Below are 19,428 nucleotides of genomic sequence, written 5' to 3'. Positions count from 1 at the left end.
CCAAGCTATCAGGGACAGACAGAGCATGATGGGGCACTTAAGAGAAAGCTGTACAGGCTTTTATAAGGGAATAGCTTTTTTTTTTTTTGCTTGTTTCTCCAATTTAAAGTGATTAATCCTGTTGAAACTATCTTCGTAAATAACCTATATTGTTAGTCTTTTTACACAGTGTCACTCTCTTTTAAGGCTCTCTTGCTTTATGCCACCTCTACATATTTGTATTAAGAATGTCAAACAGGTATTTTAACAAAATTTATAAAACCCTGGTGTGAGTGGACCTCACTGTCCCCAAGGTAAGACCTCCCAATTTTGCTAGTAACACCACCAAGAAGAGCTATGTTTTTTTTTAATTTACTTCTGTCAAAGCATTTGAAAGAGTTTAAACCTACTGATGTTTGTATTAATAGAAACCAATAACATAGTTTCTTCCTCTCTGATGGGCTTTGGCATGAAACAGTTCCTGAATAAAAGAACCTTGTGAAAATGAGACACTACTGGATATTTGCCACCCATGAGGATTTATTTTTTTATATATTAAAATTATCCAGACATCTCCAAGATCGGATGGTCTTTAAATTCAGGGTATCCATCACAAGGTCATAAGTGATGTAATATGTGTCTCTACTTCCATAAAAACCTAAATAATACAATAGCTGTCTTTAAATGTTACAATAATTTTCTTAACCAGTATTTGAGTATTCTTGCTGTCACTTTTTCACTTAATTAATTTAAATTTACTTCATTTTTATGTAACGTCACCAGTGTTAAAACTCTAAAACTCATAATGATTATCAGAATGTAGATTAGCATAGCAAAAATTTGTGTACAAAGCGTAACGAATATGTCTAGGGACATCTCAAAACTTCTAGATGGATACAGCATCACTGTTTTCATTAATATGCTAATAACTTAAGATTTTAATATAATGCATCTATAAGTTTAAGGGTGCAAACAGTAAAGGACTGTGAGAGACTTATGCAAAAGTAAAATGCAGAATGAGGAAAATATTTCAGAAAAAAATAAGGCTTGCAAAATATCTCTGTGTTAGAATAGTTTCTTTCATGCAGATTCCATTATTATGTCATTCTCTTCACTATTATGCATGGATGCTGGGCAGTGGCGTACATTTTCAGGATCCAAATTCAGCTTCAGCTCAAAATGTTTAACCTAGACTGGTCCGAACCATTATCAAGACTGAAGAAACTGACACTTCCAAATACCAGCCCAGAAAAGTCTGAAATGGTGATACAAAGAATGAGATGTGTCTCTGATTTCAATTAGAAAAACTATGTTCTTCCTGTGGGTGACCATGTTCTCCATCAGAGTAAACATGACCGCTGTTTACAAGATGATGATGAATTTAATTGGCATTAATGACAGTATATCCAGATAAAAGAAACAATGCTTTGTGGAAAGTTTTCCAAAATGTTCACAATTCTCACCATTGACCAAAATTCAACCTTAAATTCTCCACAATACAGAAGCAAAGAATGGGACCTGAAAGCCCCCTCTGTGCAGTTTCTAACAGAGATGTGCATTCTCTGCCCGCTCTCTGAGCTAAACAGAAGCTCAGTAGACTTGTCAATGTGGTATCAAGCCCAAGCTAATGTATTCTGCCCTTGAGTAGGTTCAGTATCGTGCTTATTGCAACAGTACTGCTTCCAGCCAGGATGGAGTGTGGGCAGAATGAGCTCATGTCTGCTCAGAGACCTGACAGAAAAAGCTTTCATCTCCCTGCAAAAAACATGCAGAAATTCTTAGAGTGACCCTTATTTAATCTAGTATGTTTGTGGTTAATATCTCTGAAGTCTGTTACCAACTCCAGTTTGGTTGGTTGTTTTTTTTTTTTTTCCTTTTTATCATGAACAGCTCTACTGGCAAGGGTTTCTCGAGTGTGATTTTGAGAACTCTCTCTGTATTAATTCACTATATTTTCAGGAGAATACCACTGATGAGGTATTTTCTGTGAGTTTGCTTCATTAATGCATCAAAAAGTCAAGCATACTTATGAGGCTTGGAAAGAATTTCAGGAAGAGATCATCCCATATTTTTCCAGACTCATTCATTGCATCAGCCCTTAAGACACTGCTGCTTTGTTGTGGTGTGGGTTTTTTTTTTTGGGGGGGAGGGGGGGGAGTTCCCTATTAAATGTAAACATGCTTGATTTTGCTATGTCGCTCTCTAAAATAATCGTAACAAGAAGTGATATTACACATTATTTGGTTCACAGCAATGCAGTGGATGAGTTAGAGCACAAAGAGGTACACTCCATGCCTAAAGAGCTACTAATTTACATAAACATAGAAACACATAGCAACTTTGAACATCAGATCATGGAAGTATTGTGGTATCTGATTCAGTGTACTTTTTATTGTTTGTTTGGTCTGCAGAGTTTAAATATACCTTCTTTATTATCATGGAAGAATGAGGTACTCAATAACAATGGAAGCCTAATTAAAAAAAAAAGATAACTGAGTGCCTGTTATACAGAGTCTGGTCTCCATTCTTTTCTTTAATCAGATACAACAGGCTGAAGTGTTTTCAATTTTAAATCAGTGCTCACCACACTTGACCCAAGTGCACGTGCAGTGTTTGTGTTCTATTTTCTCTTATTTAGTGTTATAATTAAATTGCACTGAACTAAAACTGTTTTGTACCAATCTCAATGCCATTTGAACCAAAGAAGTCATTATTGTGAATCACAGCTCTTACAAGGTCATGACCTGTGGTTTTAGAGGAAAAAAAGCATGTAAGACATTCTGTTAAGACCTGTTAGCCTGGTCAGTGTGGCACCAGCAAAGAACTTGGATCACAAATGGGTGACAGTCAGTGAACCCTTCACTCTTATGTGACTCTTTATCGGCCACAAAGGACACCAAGGGAATTGAAATATGTTTTAACAATCTGTTTATCTTTTTCTACAGAGGTCTTAGTGCCACATAACTCATTTTGGCATTTTTTAAACTTAATTTTGCATTAAGAAAACCAAGCAAACAGAGAAGCCAATATTTGTTTTTCAAATAACTGTAAACATTTCACATAAACTCTCTGTACATCAGTCACTTCCAAAATTTGTTACCTTTTCCTAGATACATGCCCTTATAATGAAAGTCTAGCTTTTGTATGATAATGGATATAAAGGCCAGAGGATAAGTGTAGCACAATGTACAATACAGCCAATAATGAGTAAAGTAATCAAGCCAGGTGTTTCAGTGCCATAAACCTTTAATAAGAAAACTAATTGCCATATTGCTGATGTGAATTATACTGGATAATTAACAGATGCCTTTCCTTTCTCTTCCTCACCTCTTTCACATTCTCTTTCCCCCCATCTCATTTTTATTATTTTTTTTTTTTTAGTGTATTTATGCCCTCGTTCAGCAATTCACTTATGCACCTTTTTTTTAAGTTGTATTTTAAGCACATACTAAGTACTTTGCTGAGGTATGGCCACCAGAGCTCTCACTGAAGGTCAAGTCACTCTTGTTTCATTATCCTTGCACAGTCTGTAAGATGACATCAAAATCTAAGAAAAAAAAACAACCAAAAATCAAACACTGTCAGAAAGAGACCACCTTGTCATTAATGCTACCTTACATTATGTATTTGGAAATGACTGTATTTCCTGTCATCTCCACAAAGACATCTCCAAAGTAATTTCCTGTTATCTCCACGTCTTCAACATCCTTTACTGTTTACTGATGTCATGAGTCTGCCTATACAGCTACTAGATTAAGCCCATTAATTTAAGTTGTAGAAATTAATAAATTGTGAACTGACTTATTCATCAGGATTTAAAAGGCTGAAACATAGGAAAGTGAATGGAAATGCCAATTAATGTTCTGCTTTGAAAATAATGTCACCTCAAAACACACCTGCATTTTTCTCTGGGATTCACACAGAGGGAAGCACACATCTCTTGACATGAATCCCACCATAAATCTTTAAAATCTCATACAGAACCCAAAGTATTTATTTTAATGTGTTATTCATTATTTCTTTAAATCATAGCCTGTTGGCAGCTGCAAACTCATTCCGTTCCAGCCACATTATAGCAACACTGTAGTATGACTTGAGAGGGTCATTAGGTCATTAACACTGGAAAAAATTCAAAACCAGAATCTTCAAATGCCAAAAGGAGCACAATTGTAAAAGAAGGTTGTGCTGTTAGCACAGAATAAAATATAAAAAAAAAACTTCTGAAGAATTAACTGCAGACCATTTTCACTTCTACCAATAATGATTCATTTCCTTAAATACAGCCTTTTCAAAAAGAGAAAAAAAAGCCCACCGTAGACTGCTGGAGAATGTCCAAAGAAGGGCAACGAAGTTAGTGAATGGTTTAGTGTCTTATGGGGAGTGGCTGAGGGAACTGGAATTGTTTAGTCTGGAAAAAAGGAGGCTCCAGGGAGACCTTAGTGCTCTCTAGGATGACTTGAAAGGAAGTTGTAGTGAGATGGGTATTGGTCTTTTCTTCCAAGTAACAAGTGATAGGACAAGAGGAAATGGCCTCAAGTTGCACCAGAGGAGGTTTAGACTGGATATTAGGAAAAATTTCTTCCACAAAAGTACTGTCAAGCATTAGAACAAACTTCCCAGTAAAGTGATGGAGTCACCATCCCTGGAGGTATTTAAAAGAAATGCAGATGTGGCACTTAGGGACATGGTTTAGTTGTGGACTTGGCAGTGTAAGGCTAACAGTGGGAATTGATGGTCCTAAAGGTCTTTTCCAACCTAATGATTCTATGATTCTATGATATTTTAAACATGCCTTACACAGTTTCAAATAACTGTTGTGCAAGTGGAAACATGGGGGGAAAGATTATTCAATCTAGATGTTACTTCCAATTCAACATTTAAATAATTTCTCAATGCTGATTACAGGTTACACCTCATTCAACATTCAATTAAAAAAAAAAAAAAAAACAACAAAACATGTTCAGTACCCATACTTCAAGTCAGGAATTCTGTGAACCAGTGTATCACTGTTTTGGGGTATTTTAGCTGTCAGCCTTAGCCGTTACACACACAGTATAAGCCCGCATGAAGAAGGCATGATTATTGAACAGAATGACGGTGTTTTACTTTCCTTGTGTAGAGTTGTAAATATTTCCATAAAGTGAATCACAAAAGCTGCTTCCCTATAGGAGTTACTTTAACCTCAGTTACTATTTTGGAAGAGGTCATTTCAAGGACACTGTCCCATTTAGTTTATGCAAAATCTTTGGAATCTGAAGACATTGTCTCAGTGCTGGTCCTTGGTTTTGTTCTTATATTTCAGCTTGTCTCTTATCTGATTCTTACCACTTGCTTTTATAGCAAACTGAATATTTTGTTTTACTATATACTGTTGATATGGTTTTCCTGCAGAGCAGGTCTGCTTAAGGGTTACTTATCTCACTGATTTGCGACCTGAGATGTTATCATAACCATGGAACTTTAGAGAAACAGTCTAACATTAAAGAAGGAGCCAGTATCAGTTAAAAAAAAAAAAAAATTGTGCTGATTTCTGTTCTGAAAGGTAGTCTGAGTCCTTGGGATAGTGACTTGTTTCAGGTAGACTGCTTAGGTCTCTGCTAAACTGTACAAATGTTTGACTGAACATCCATAATTAAGAAAACAATGCTGATCCAGTATCCAGCAAAAATAAAATGTTAATAAAAAACTATCTCCACTTAGAAAGTTATCTATATTTTTTGATAATTAAAAAAAAACAAAACAAAACAACCAACCATAATCTATGGAATATGAAGAATTAGGCATGTACAAAATTCATCCAGTTTAGTAGCAATGACTTTCTAATGAAAAAAAAAACTTGCCTATGAACAAAACTCTGAATTTTCATGTAATGGAAAGTAGAATGTAATTGTTTGTTATTCCAGTACATGCAAAAATAAGTATATACAATTGCTAACTTCAAAAATAATGTATTTTTTAAATGAAAATGTTAGGGAATTAGGATCTTTAAACTCTATTTTGTAGAAGGATATTTATAAATTAGTAACAGGCATCCTCAAATAGGTTTTACTGATATCATGGCTTCAAGCAAATGCTAGGGAAAAAAAGAAAATGCAATTAGCTATATTTTCTCTTGCATCTCTGTAAATGGAAAAGAAATTATGCATTTAAAGACTGTCTTCACACATTTTTCTTCAAATTACAAGCAACAACATACAACAGCAAAGTTTTTAGTGTCAAGATTCCTGACTAGAGATGCACTTGTAGTACTTAACCCTCTCAAAGCAAAACTATAACTAATTTCAATCATAATTCCAGAATACTCTTTAAAAAGAAACAATCCAATTAAAAAAAACACCATAAAAAAAAAAGTAAAATAAAATAAAATCACTCACACACCCCAAACTGCAATGGTTATATACTGTTTAAACACATTGACTTCCAAACACTAACATATCTCAGGGAGATTTATATACATTTTTAACATAGGTCTACCTGTGGTATCTGTAACTTTTATGGTTACTTATGATTAATTAATTTCAACTAAGTAAACTGTGTGATAAATATTTTACTATGGCCCTTAAATGATATTTTTCAATGACATTGTGGTGTAACAAGAAGCTAGTATCTCTTCAGTAGTCATCAGGGTAAAAGTAAGCATGAACAGCATGCCGATACATGAAGTTTTCCATCTCTACTTTATCTAATCAAGTTAATTAGGATAATGTACAACCTATGCATATGACAGCGAGTAATTAATGTCACCCTCATTACAACTAAAGTATAAATCCACTATTAGAATATATCTTCATGGCACTTCAAGCTCATTTTAGAATAACAAGTTAAATTTTACTGGAGTTGTATGGGTCTTTTTTACTGGATTTTCAAAGATTAATCAGTTTACAGATAAATATAATTTCAAACCAGTGTTCTCTGAACTTTTCTACTAGCTTTAATGGCCACAAAACAGATCCTTAAATAAAAGCACACAAACATCACAAGGTTCAGCAATTCAGTATAGAGGAGCAGCAGAAGGTCTAATTATTTATATAAACCTTAGAAATGTTTAAAATATTAATTTCTTTGGAGGGTCCCTGTATTTCTGTGCTGAAAAATCCCTTGAGAATGAATTTTGGTGTTTCTGTTGTTGGCTTCAGCCAAACTGAGGAATTGTAGTGGAGTAGGGGAAAAAATATTTTTACATTTTACATTACATTTTAAGTTAACTGAATTTCTCTAGCCTTGGCTTTGCCTGTGTCTGTTCAGTTCTAATTTTGTATTTTATTTTTTAAGAAGTTCATTCATCTTCAATGTTATCAAAACAATTTGCATTATCATCTTAGTATATGTTCAGTGTGTATATGCCTGTCTAAAACATTGATCATCTGTAGTTATTTCAAGTTTGAAATTAATAGAGACCCTATGCTTCTTGCATTAACATATTATGTATTATATAGCCATCAATCAGGGCAAAAGTGGTAGCTTCGGTAGCAACAGGAAATCTTAGCATTTATATGGCTGGTGGGAGAGTGATATTTTATTCATATTTTTCTGTAACAATATTTTAACTACTCATTAATACACAAAGTATTAATCTAAATCTAAATCTAACTGCTGAAAAGTTTAATTTCAGATTTTCATGAGAAAAAAATGGTGGGTGACTTATAATAAGTATTGTGTTGAAAAAGAGTTTTAGCAGAAAATGGTGGTATCGGATTGATTTATCTCTTCTGTGCTCTGTTTGGTGAGAGATTAGAGTAGAGGGAATTATTTCTGTTCAACACATCATTGTGATAGTAGCCTTTAAATATGTTTCTGTCACTGTTAGCAGTAAAAACAGTGTTGCCGTATGTTTCCTCTCCATCACCACTATGTTACTGACATCAGCTGCAAACCTAGCAGCTCACACTGCTACAGTGACTGTTACTGTGGCTTCTGTAGCATGTATTTCAAGTAGCAGAAGCATATGTTTGCTTGTTCACTGTCCAGGATAAACATATTTTTAAACATTTTTGTAAGCTGTGACAAAGCACCATTTGTCTGCATGCAGTGGTATGACAGGCTATTTGCCTTATGGTAGGAAAAATAGACAGAAAATCTGGATGTCTTTTAGCTACCCCTGTTCCCTATACCTGTTCCCAATGAGTACAGCTCTTCAATCAATTATTAAAGAAATTTAATATAGGAAAAGAAAATTTGTTGTATTATTTGTTAAATTCACATTCAGTACAACAGCAAGGCTCACTAGACTATTGCATAGTTTGCTGTAATGTGTAACTGCTTCCCATTCATGGCTAGGTTATGTTTACTTGGTTATGTTTACTTGTTTACTTTCCAGAATAAACGTATTTTTCTCCTTTGACCTATCAGGTATGCATGGTTCAAACAGAAGCTAAAATTAGCACAAGCTCTTACAGAGAAAACAAGCTTTTCTGTCAACAGTGTGCCATCCCAGGGAAGGATCTTTCTTTGGCGTAGTGTTGATTGACAGAGAGGCTGTACTGAAACAATTCTAAATGAAAAATGGTCATATGTATTTATTATTCTATTCTTTATTATTACTTTACCTTTAAAATTGTAAGTTATGTGTTCTTACTCTGGATATATTAAGTGAATATTTATCATGCCTACTGTTTGCAGAATTACAAACTCTATTAGGAATACAATAAATTTAAATAAAAAGTGTGAGAATTTCCCACACACACTATTTCCCAAGTTTGGACTAAATTTAGGAGTGGGAAAAAATGAATATTGTTAGATTTTTATGGTTTCTCTTACAGGTTTTCCCCAGTCAGATACTAACTCTGACATTCCATTTCTTCTCTTTGGTACTTTCACATCACTCTTGCAAGGATGTACAATGATGAAGGTGGTGAATTGTTCTTGCAACTCAGATAACTGGCTTAGCAAAAGCTTGAAATTTTGAGAGTAGTGGTGACTAAGTTTTCATCATCTTCCACTCTATTTAGTTTCTTCAATTTCTCTGAAGTATTTTCCTTTCCTTCTTTCAAGTATTTTCCTTGACTTCTAATGATTACTTTACTTACCCCATCTGGTGTTAAGTTCTTGTTAGTTAACCAATCTTGATTTATGATAAAATATTGGGATTTGGTTTAATTTTGTTTGTTTTCATAAGGAGAGTATGCACGGCCCCAGTGAATTCTAGATAAAACATTTCTCCCTGAAAAAGTATGTCATGTTTAAGAAGAATCTTTATTTCCTAACAAAGAAAAAAAGATGCAAATGGGTGTCCAGGCAATCTAGCTTTCATCTGGACAAAAGCACCATGGCACCTCCTACTCTGCAACACAGTTAAAACAGTTCAAACTCACAGGGACCTCCCCAGTCACTGCAGATGGCTCATACTCTATCTCCAACAAAGTGATGGTCTTTCCACTGAATCTGCAAATTAGCACACACAAGGGAAGTTTCTTTTTATGCTTTAGTGGGAGTATTAAATTTTGGAAAATGTTGAATACCAGGGCTAGACTTCCCAGACAGTTACCACATTATGGTTAGTTCCACATTTAACAGGAGTTTGGCAGACATTTTAGCCTCAATCTCAGTGACAAGAGTTTTTCTCTAGAGTGATTATTTCATTTTGTCTTCTGTCCACAAAACATTATCTATCATTAAATATTTGGAAGACGTCTTTATTACAGAGGTGTTTTGTCTATTCAGGGGCAGCTGTAACTATTGGGAGACTTCATGCTACTTTGTAATATGTTCAGGAAAAGGCACATTCGGAAACTTTACAAGAAGACAACTACATTTAATATTAATTCAGTAGAAATTATGTTTTATTCATTGATAAACAAATAATTTTGCATGACCAAATAAACAATAAAAACATTTTCTGAGAAAAAAGAAATCTGAACTTAGAATATAAAATAGAGCTGCTATCTTGTTTTGAGTGTGTTTAGGTTTGTTTTTTTCTTTTTTTTTTTTTTTTTTTGGGGTGGGAGGGGTATTACTTAATGTTATTACAATTAGTGTCTAGAATTGAAAGAGTAACCTGAGGATAATCTCTTACTGGGCTCTCCTAAATGATTACAGTCCAGTGGGCTTTGGCTCACAAAGGGACTTAATAGCCTAAATATCATTACAAATGGAATGTGGTTGACTAACACAGCAATTCATAAAACTCTATCAAATTCAGCATCTTTAGGAGTGAGTTTCATTTCACAAACTGAAGCTATCTAAAACTTATATGCAAATGTGAACCAGATGGAAGATGCAAGTTAAAAAGTTAAAGCCTTCTTCAGCCTCAGAAATTTCAAAACTAGAGAACAAAATAATGGCAGTCATACGGGTTTTAAAAACAAAGATGTCTTTCACACACTGAACATGGAGAACAGCCAGTGGGAGCTTGTATTTGTCCACATGTATCTGTGTTGACATATTCTCACACACCAGGCGGAAGTGATGAGCAATGAGTTAGAAGAAGGGCTGAGATGCAGGTGCCCTCTGCTCCTATTGAAGTTAGGAAAAAATGGAAAAACAGTGAGGAGAGGGTTTAGAATAGGAAAATCTGGTTATAGGTTTCTAATCCTCATGCATCCATTTCATTCAATGACCCTTTCAGTCAAAATTAACAACCCTTCCCTTGAGGAAGGATCAGAATTCGGGATTCCTTCCTGTCAGCTATGTGGAATGAGCAGGTGGCAAGGAGGGACATTTTAGCCTGCAGAGAGAGGAAAAAGGAGGCGAGAATTTGGAGGCAGCATTTCCTAAAGGCAAGCTTTGATGTGTCCCTCTCCATTCATCATGCTGAATATTTTAAATCCTACTTCAAGACTCCTGTTTCTCTCTATTTAATGGTTAAGAATCTTGCACCATTACTCATGCTTATGAATTCCAGTCATGGAGATTTGTGCACAAATTTTTAGCACTGTTGTAATGATATGATTTGATCTTATTAAGATACTTAACTCCATGCACACTGAGGTAGTTAAGACAGTACTCTACATCTCCTAATGATAATTGTTAATGTTTGCAGTAAGCTAGTTTGCTTTTTGTTTGTTGTTTGTCTATTTACAGACAAAGGATGCGTTTCTCACTAACAAAGCTGGATGCAAATTCTTGGCTATTTCAGTGAGGGACTGCTATAAATGAAGGACTGAGTGACCTCTAATGACTAACAGAAAAAAAATAGAGAGAAAAGTAACAAACAGTAAATTCTGGGGGACCTCTAACTAGTTCTAGCAAAAAATAAATAAATAAATTTAAATTCTAAGATCAGGTGCTTTATATGCAAGCATTAAAGCAGAAACCATTTCCTAAACTTTTAGTAATATTTAGCGCACAACTTTTTCACCTGGATTTATGATTACACTTATTTCTTAGATATTCTAATATCTCTTTCTGTATATTGCAATCTTCATAACCACATGCTTCAGAAATATACAGGTGTTTTCATAATTTATGCGGAATTATATTTGGTTCATCTGTTAAGCTCATCAAAGAGCATGTGAACGCATCTAAGCTGTATATATTTGAAAGAATAATTCCAGGTGGTCTAATCACTTCAAAAGGAAAAAATTGTGTATATTTGAAATGTCTTTTCAGGCTGCCCCGCATTTTTTTATGTAGTATTTTCAGAACTCCTCTTTCTACACAATATACCTTTAGTTTCAAGGCACTCCACATAGTCAAGTTATGTCACACAGTAGGAATGGTAAAAAGCAAAACGTATTTAAGAGAGTTCTTCCTCACCGTCTCTGTGCATAGATCCCAAGCTTCCATCGCTATAATATCACACAGGAAAAAATGCAGAGGGAATTTCTAAAAAACGCCCATGCTTGATGAAAGATAACAGTTGCAATTTTTTTAAAATGTGCTGGTTTTTCTTTGCACATCAACTAGGAAAGCTACTGGTCTCTAAGTGAATGCTGTCAGTTGCTGTTCCTCATAGTGATTTTTGAATTTCATAAATATGTCATCAGAATCCTCTAAAGCTTACTATATGTATTACCCCTACTAACTTATAGTTTACTTGGTAATATTTAACTGTTGTGCTTTTAATTCCCCTGTATACAGATAAAGTAGGTATGTTCTTCTCACTTATTTGAGCATGAATTTACTTTTCCTGCTTAATTTGCAAATCTGAACAGTGTTTCCACTGCTTTCCTCAATCTTCAGAATTTCCCTGCTATGTGCAAATAGGAAAACAGGAGATGTAGTAATGAAAATGCTCCTTGACTTTTGGCTGGAAGGAGTTGCTTTTATTTTGAACATCCTTTCCTTTATCTCCTTCAAAAACAAACAAGAAGAATGCTACCCTGAATCACCATCTTTTCTAAGGGAGAGATATTGCGTCCTAGTAGTTATTCAAAGTTTATTTTTAAAGGTTCAATCCTACTATTCTGAAACTGAGAATACTAAAAAAGTAACTAGGTCTATACTGGTAAGACATCTACTGCTTCCTGGGACATCCTATCGACTGCTACCAGACATCCTATCTCAAGCCAGGCTAGTTCAGACCCATGTAGCCTGAACTGAAGCTCAGAAAGAAAAGAACTGACTGCTTTAAGACCGACTTTACAGTACCATTTTTTTCCTAATTGGTGGGCAATGCTAATTCAGGGAGAAAAGCCCAAAGCAAGAGAATTTCACCCTATGATTCCTCTGTACACTCTGTAGTATGGGAAGCCTAACAGAGTTTAGAGCTAAGCTAAACTTTATCCTTTTAAAGTCACTGGAGACCTACCAGACAAATGGTGTTGAGGGAAATTCAAATGTAACTGGCAAGATCTAAGTCTGTGCAGAGTGAAATCTATAAAATATCAGGGCAGGCGTGTGAGCTTGTAAATAAATCTAATGCCCCAACCCTTTGGGAAAAACACTGCACACCAAGTATTATAAATTTCTTTATTGTTTTGTTACACTATATGTTTTTTTTATTGGACTAAGTGGGGTTTATAGTGTTTGTTAATAAAAAGATCTGGCTAGAATTGTCTTTCTGATTTAAGTAAAGAGCATTTGCTTTTTATACTGACTTTATGAGACTTCTGTGAGTTCTGGTGTTGCTGATATGGTGAGGATGTATGGCCACTTAAAATCAGATTGTAGATATCATGTGACAAAGTAATTTTTCTATCAACACAAACTCAGGGAAGTTTATTTTATTCTGCAAAAAATTAGGCACAGCTTGCAAAACAAGGCAAAAGTCCAGTGAATAAAGATGGGATCAGTTCCAGCATTTCTTTTGTATGGAACAAAGAAATGAACATGAGCAAGAAAGATCTTAGAGAAATCTTGTCTAAAACAATCATCCTTTGATAGAGTAACGCAGTAATTATGGGCTAATTGCCATTGTGAATGAACAATGAGTAACACAATGACCCTCCTAAATACTTGTTCCTAGGTTGTTCTTTGTTAAATTTCTAAGAATCTTCATGACCTTTTATTGAGGTTCACACTTTGCTTTATTCATTTTTGTGCTACCCAAAGGTCTTTGATTATTCACAGTGTTTATATTTAATCCAAGAATTTTTATATGTGTATGCACTCGTTCTTATTTATACATAAAATTTACTCTAAGGATTAAGTCCAATGACATTTAACTATCAGGCTCAGATCAAGTGACATGCAAGATTAAAATCAAATGAAGGTAGGCAGTGTAACTACATTGGAAAGGTAGCCCTGACAGTTCTCTTAATAATTTTTTTATTTTCACATGCTCATTCCTAACATCTGTGGTTTCCATTGTTTAAGATAGAGAAAGGGCACATAGGACTAATTTTGCTGAAAATTAGGTGATGTTTAAGGCAGTATGAAAGTGTGAATCTCAGATTCTCTAGAGATCAAGTGCTGGTTTTGTGCATTCATATATTGAGACAGCTCAGTAACCTCATGGGGATGTCCAAAAGAGTCTATTCTGTAACAAGTTTCCACGACACACAATCAATAGCTGCTATATGTGCTATGTGATCCTTCTCCTTCCTCTTATAAACAGAGCTCCAAACCCAAAGTTCTGTGGGAGATTTTAGGATTTATTTAAATCTCAGCCTGGGTGACAAACTCTCCTCATCTCAGAAAAACACCAATGTCTTAACTAATGGGTTAAGAATGGGTTAGGGATGCTCGCTACTGCTGTTTAATACTGTGAACAGTCTGAAGCGAAGTATCTATCTTCCATCTAAACAAATGGAGGAATGTCACTTGGTAAAGGCATTTACTTTAATATTCACCCAAAGTCACTGGATAAAAATGCAACAACAATCTAAGAAGCAGCAACAGCAATCAGTGACTCGTAGCTGCTCTCCTCATTCATTCTGTTTGTGGGAGAAGTTGGAAAGGCATTTTCTAGGATAGCACTCCCAGCTGTAAAACCCAGTGTCCTGGGTTCATCTGTAACAGTTATTTTTCTTCTTCCTAGTAGCTGGTGTGTTGCTGTATTTTGACTGTAGTCTGAGAACAGCGCTGATAACACACCAATGTTTTAGTTGTTGCTAAGTAATGCTTACCCTGATCAAGGACTTTTCCATCTCTCATGTTCTGTTAGTGAGGAGAGGCACAAGAAGCCAGGAAGGCACAAGAAGCAGAGGCGGGACACCTCACCCAAACTATCCAAAGGGGTATTCCATGCCACAGCACATCATTCCCAGTATATAAACAGGGGAGAGTTACCTAGAACAGCAGATCACTGCTAGTGTCAGGCTCAGTATTGGTCAGCAGGTTGGTGAGCAATTGTACTGTGCATCACTCATGTTTATTGCTCCATTCCTTTCACCTTTTAGTTTTATATTCTCTCCCCTTGTTATTTCCCTTATAATTATAATTATTATTAGTAGTAGTAATAGTGTTATGTTATATTTTAGTTATTTGACTGTTCTTATCTCAACCCGTGGGGTTTACATTCTTTCAGTTTTACTTCCCACCCTGCCAGGAGGCAGGAGTAGGGGAGGAATGGCTACGTGGTGCTGAGTTACCAGATGGGTTTAAACCACAACACCCAGCCTAACACACTTAACTCCTGTTTCTACTCCCTTGGTTATTTATGCATTTTAAATTTGATATTTAAAAGATATACTTGCCCCTCTTCAATAACTCTAGGACAAATAGAACTGAAGTTTCTTACTTTGTCTTCAGTGAAGAAGTATATGTAATGAGATACAAAATCATATTTTAGTTAGCCCTGTGGCTCAAATATTCCTGCCTATAGAACTTCAGCAAGACAGGTGAGGGATGCTGCTTCCCCTCTCTTGCTCCAGTTGTTAGTGCTTGCTCCTGGGATGTAAGGATTGTGGCTTCATACTTCTCAGGTAAACACTGAGATCCTGTCTCCTTCCTGCATATGAAGCTATTACGGCAAAGGATACCTTCATCTTCCGGCAGTGTTTTATTGATGCGTAGATAGACTCCAGAACTCGTTAAAGTTGTAAAGTAGGTGTGCTTTATTCAGCACTGAGGTGCATGAGGGATGTCTCCTCCAAGGCATGCGCACATCAGTGTTGTTCTCCTTCATATTTATCCTCTAAACTGTTACATATTCATGAGGTTATGCAACATGCTTATACATATTCATGACATATCCCCACTTCATATTATAATGAGGTAAAAGGTCCTTGCTTGCGTAGTGTCTCCTGGTGGTCGTGGGCAAGGGTCTCAAGATGAAGTAAATGAGTCTTCCCTGAACCTTTAATTTCTAGTAGCTGCACATGTTCCCTGGTGATTTAGTCACTGTCCAAACCACAAAGCTGATTTCAGCCAGTTTAGGGGTCCAAAGAACAGCAGTTACTGTTCCTTCCTCTTATCAATGGCCTTGGTCCTCCCACCCTGTTCTGGCAAGCACAATAAGTGTTGAGCATGCATTTGTTGAATAAGCATGAGTAAGCAGTAACATTGTTGAGCAAGCAGCTTAACCCTAACCCCCCTGTACATCGGTTAACCCTTCGCATCATTATGAAAAAAAAAAAAAAGAGCATACTGATCAGATGTCTGATGTAGGTGTACAGGAGCAGTTTTTGCTGTGAGCATCTGTCTCCTAGTGGTATCTGTCTCACAGAGCTTCTAAAATCTTTCCTCCATTCTCCTCTGCTCTCCCCTCCTCTCCTGTCTTATCCTATCTTCACAGTTGTCTTGTGCATGTGAACTGTTGCTGTAGTTATGAACTCTGGTCAGATGTGACCAGGTTCCCCATGTTTCACTGCTGGGACAGAGGTACTCCGTTCACCATCTCTGCAGCTGGCACGCTTGGCTTTGGGCATTATAGCCCTGGGCACTAGAAATGTTCTTGTCCTTGCTGGGGCTGGGCTTAGGCTCCTAGCTCATGGTTGTGGCTTCAACTAGTTGACAAAACGTCATGAAGAAAAGGGATATTTAGCATTGCAAGTCATGAAGACTTTTGTGGCTTGAGCTCTGAAGTTATTCTCCATTCATCCTTTAGAGATGTCTTTGGCAGAAGAGGGTTGCTGGCTTGTGTTGTAACTGGTGAAATTAAAAATTCTGAAACTGTTGAAATGAATCATAGAATCATAGAATCATAGAATAGTTAGGGTTGGAAAGGACCTCGAGCCCAGGGATTAATAATGTGGTTGCTGTTAACTGGAAGTGCTATTTCTGTGCCACAGTAGAGACCAGCTACCCAAATACTCAGTTATCCTCTCAATGTATTACAGATCTCTTGACACCTCTCTTCATTCTCTTTTCAGCCTCTTGACTCCCTCCACTTTGCTGTGTTTTCTGTTGCAGGTTTCTTGTGCTCAGTTCTGCTCTGTGTCAGGGACAATGTGCTACTATAGATACACTGAAACCCCCAGAATGTTCCCATTTTACACCTGAAACAAAGAGGTTGAGCCAAAATGCAAAACATTTCTGCATTTTCTGAGTGCACTTCATACAAGGCAAACCTGATGTGGAAAAAGACCTGGATATTTTATTTTTCTTTTTGCCAACACTGATTGTTTGTTTTCTCTTGCTCTTTCAGGCTTTATTTAAAAGGTCACAGTGGAACAGCTGGGAAACAGAGTAGCCTGATTTTACATGGTGCTGAATTCAGTACAAAAGATGCTGACAACGACAACTGCATGTGTAAATGTGCTCTCATGTTGACTGGAGGTGAGTACAAGTCTGAAAATATGTGATACATTGATAGGAATCTACTCTGTTTTCCTAAAGTAACCATGGATGAAGTTGCACTCACAGATGCGTAAGTACCGTGTGAAAATTCCTTTTATTATTATTACTCTCACTCTTTTCTGTATATGTATTGTGGCAGTGCCAATACCTCAGGATTCCTATCAGCAGGGAAGGGATTACTCAGAGATGCAGTCAGTATGCTTCTGCACTGAACAATTTCAAGTGTGAAAGCATAAGTTACTGTTGAAGCAAGAAAGGCAACATAAGAGAGAAGTTAAGAGATGAAGAGGGAAGAAATTTTGTGAGAAGTAGGAGAATTAGCGAGAAAAAGAAGAAAAAGAACACAGGGAAATGGGCATTAGAAAGTAAAGTTTAAAAGCAATCAGAATCTGGATTTGAAATATATTATCTACCTCATTTAGGGGTGTGATTCTGTTATTGGAATAATTATAAAGAGTCAGCTTTCTGTCTTATATGTGTGTAATACATATGTTTATATAAACCTAATTAATGCAATGGCCAAATAACTCACCTGTGAAACCCTGGACCTGCAACACCCTGTCCAAATTGGGGCACATAGCTGTTCTGCAAGATTTAAGACAGTATCCTTAGTGAGCTCAGTCGAACTGTGGAAGGAAACAAAGAAAAGTTGAAGGGGGGAAAACTCAGAGAAGTTATACTGAGACAGTTTAAAGCACCAAGTCATGTCTAGTGTATATGACTGATGTTTGTTCCCTCCAGTTCAGAGGAGGAATATCTGAGATGGTCACCCCATACAGACATCTAAAGCTCTGCACAAGAGTGAGAACTTTCCCTGGAAAATTATGCTTATTCCTAATCCTTATATGAGTAAACTAATTTTTTGTCTCCAGGACACCACATTAAAGCAGAAAGATTAAATTGGGATTCTTTGGTGCATTAACTACATGACAAAAAATGCCCTTATTTTCACAACTGACCCTCTTCAGAGACTCTCCCTCAGTGATTTCTATCTTTTGTGTTAAAAAAAACATATAGCATGCACATTATTCAGTATTTTGGATCAGACTGCCGAACTGGTATTATTTGTGGTTACTGGCACTCTGACTTAATTCATCTCAGGCCACATTGAGAAATATATGAGCCTCTAAAGCGATCATCTGCTAACAGAAGATAGGTTCCCATCACTGGGAATTTATATAAAATCAGAACCTATCTCCTTATTCTCTTTTGCCAACTGGAAATGACCCAGTTGGGAAAGTCTTCAAAGAGCCAATTTTTCAAACTTTCCTAACTTCTCTTAGTGATGTCTTATTAAATGTCAGCACGGCAAACTTCTTCCAGTAGGCAGGTGATCAGATGTTACCTTTCCATTTCTATAAAATAAAAGAAGCTAACCAGATAGTTCTAGAGGCAGATAATGGATAACAACTCAGTGTTTATTTTAATTAAGATTGTTGATCTTTACCTTTAGATATCATGCTAAATTAAAGTATCTTACTTCCAGGGCAGGCGAGAGTCTAGTGAGAAGCTCCTAAATGTGAGTTGTGTCTGTGCTGAAGTGCAGACTCATTCATGTACTCAAGCTGCCTGGAAATACCTCTGCTCCCAGACGGCTAATTCTGGGAGCTGAGGGTTTTGTTTATTTTCCTGCCCTGACTTCTGTGGCAGGTCAATGCCCCGCTAAGGTCAACCTGCTGTTGAACAGCCATTCCACAAGGTTCACATATATTTTACAGTCCTGTAAATCAACAGGAAAACCACACATTGGAACATACTGGTAGCAAATTAAAGGAATATGGAGGAAGGGGGAGAATTATCAAAGCCTGAGGAAACCACAAATAGAACAAAACACTGCAGAGTGAAAGGAGATTGAGCTAGCCTTTGGGGATAGATGAGTCTAGCCTTTTGGACTAGATTCTGAGTACCAAATCTTCTGGAGATAGGCTGTACAGCACTGAGTAATCGTGTTCAAGAAAAAATTTTAATCATGCTAGAATCCTCCCCCAACACTTTGCTATATGCTTTGCTCCTTTAAATGACTTTCTCATTCCTTGAAAAATATCAGACATTTAATTAAATATCAAAACATTTGTTTAGTGAGTAGATTTCAGTTTTGTTCCACAGACAATGACTAATTAAGAAAAGTAGCAATGATAACAGGTTTTGGAAAACCTCTTTTTTTCCAAACGATACCAGACTCTGTTAGTTTTGGCAACATCACAGAGAGTTTTTAATGATGAATGATATGAAATCTACAGGCAGGTTTCAAGCTATCTTGACAGTTTGGGTGAGCATGTTATCTCTATGAGGTGAACTGAATATATTTATGTCAGGAATAAAGGCTGAGATAAGCTGAAGCTCAAGACTGCGATATGGTTATAGTCAAGGCTGAAAATAAAAAAGGAA

General features: G+C 36.3%; 1 protein-coding gene and 1 long non-coding RNA gene across 2 annotated transcripts in view; one reads left to right on the top strand and one right to left on the bottom strand.

The window, feature by feature from the left end:
- Positions 1-19,428, top strand: part of ANGPT1 (angiopoietin 1) — a 168,885-nt gene that overhangs the window by 139,354 nt on the left and 10,103 nt on the right. The window contains exon 8 of the mRNA XM_065668804.1: positions 16,889-17,019. Coding sequence (XP_065524876.1) covers positions 16,889-17,019 — 131 coding nt within the window. The remainder of the gene's footprint in view (positions 1-16,888; positions 17,020-19,428) is intronic.
- On the bottom strand, positions 3,208-18,625 carry LOC136008898 (uncharacterized). Its single transcript, XR_010610266.1, has 3 exons — positions 18,521-18,625; positions 17,573-17,666; positions 3,208-3,526 (listed from the first exon to the last, which is right to left on the bottom strand). It is a non-coding gene; the product is annotated as an uncharacterized LOC136008898 (long non-coding RNA).

The sequence above is a fragment of the Lathamus discolor genome, chromosome 2 (assembly GCF_037157495.1).
Source record: "Lathamus discolor isolate bLatDis1 chromosome 2, bLatDis1.hap1, whole genome shotgun sequence".
Classification (NCBI taxonomy): Eukaryota; Metazoa; Chordata; class Aves; order Psittaciformes; family Psittacidae; genus Lathamus; species Lathamus discolor.
Note: the sequence above shows the minus strand (reverse complement) of the source record. Positions and strands in the feature narration are given on the sequence as shown.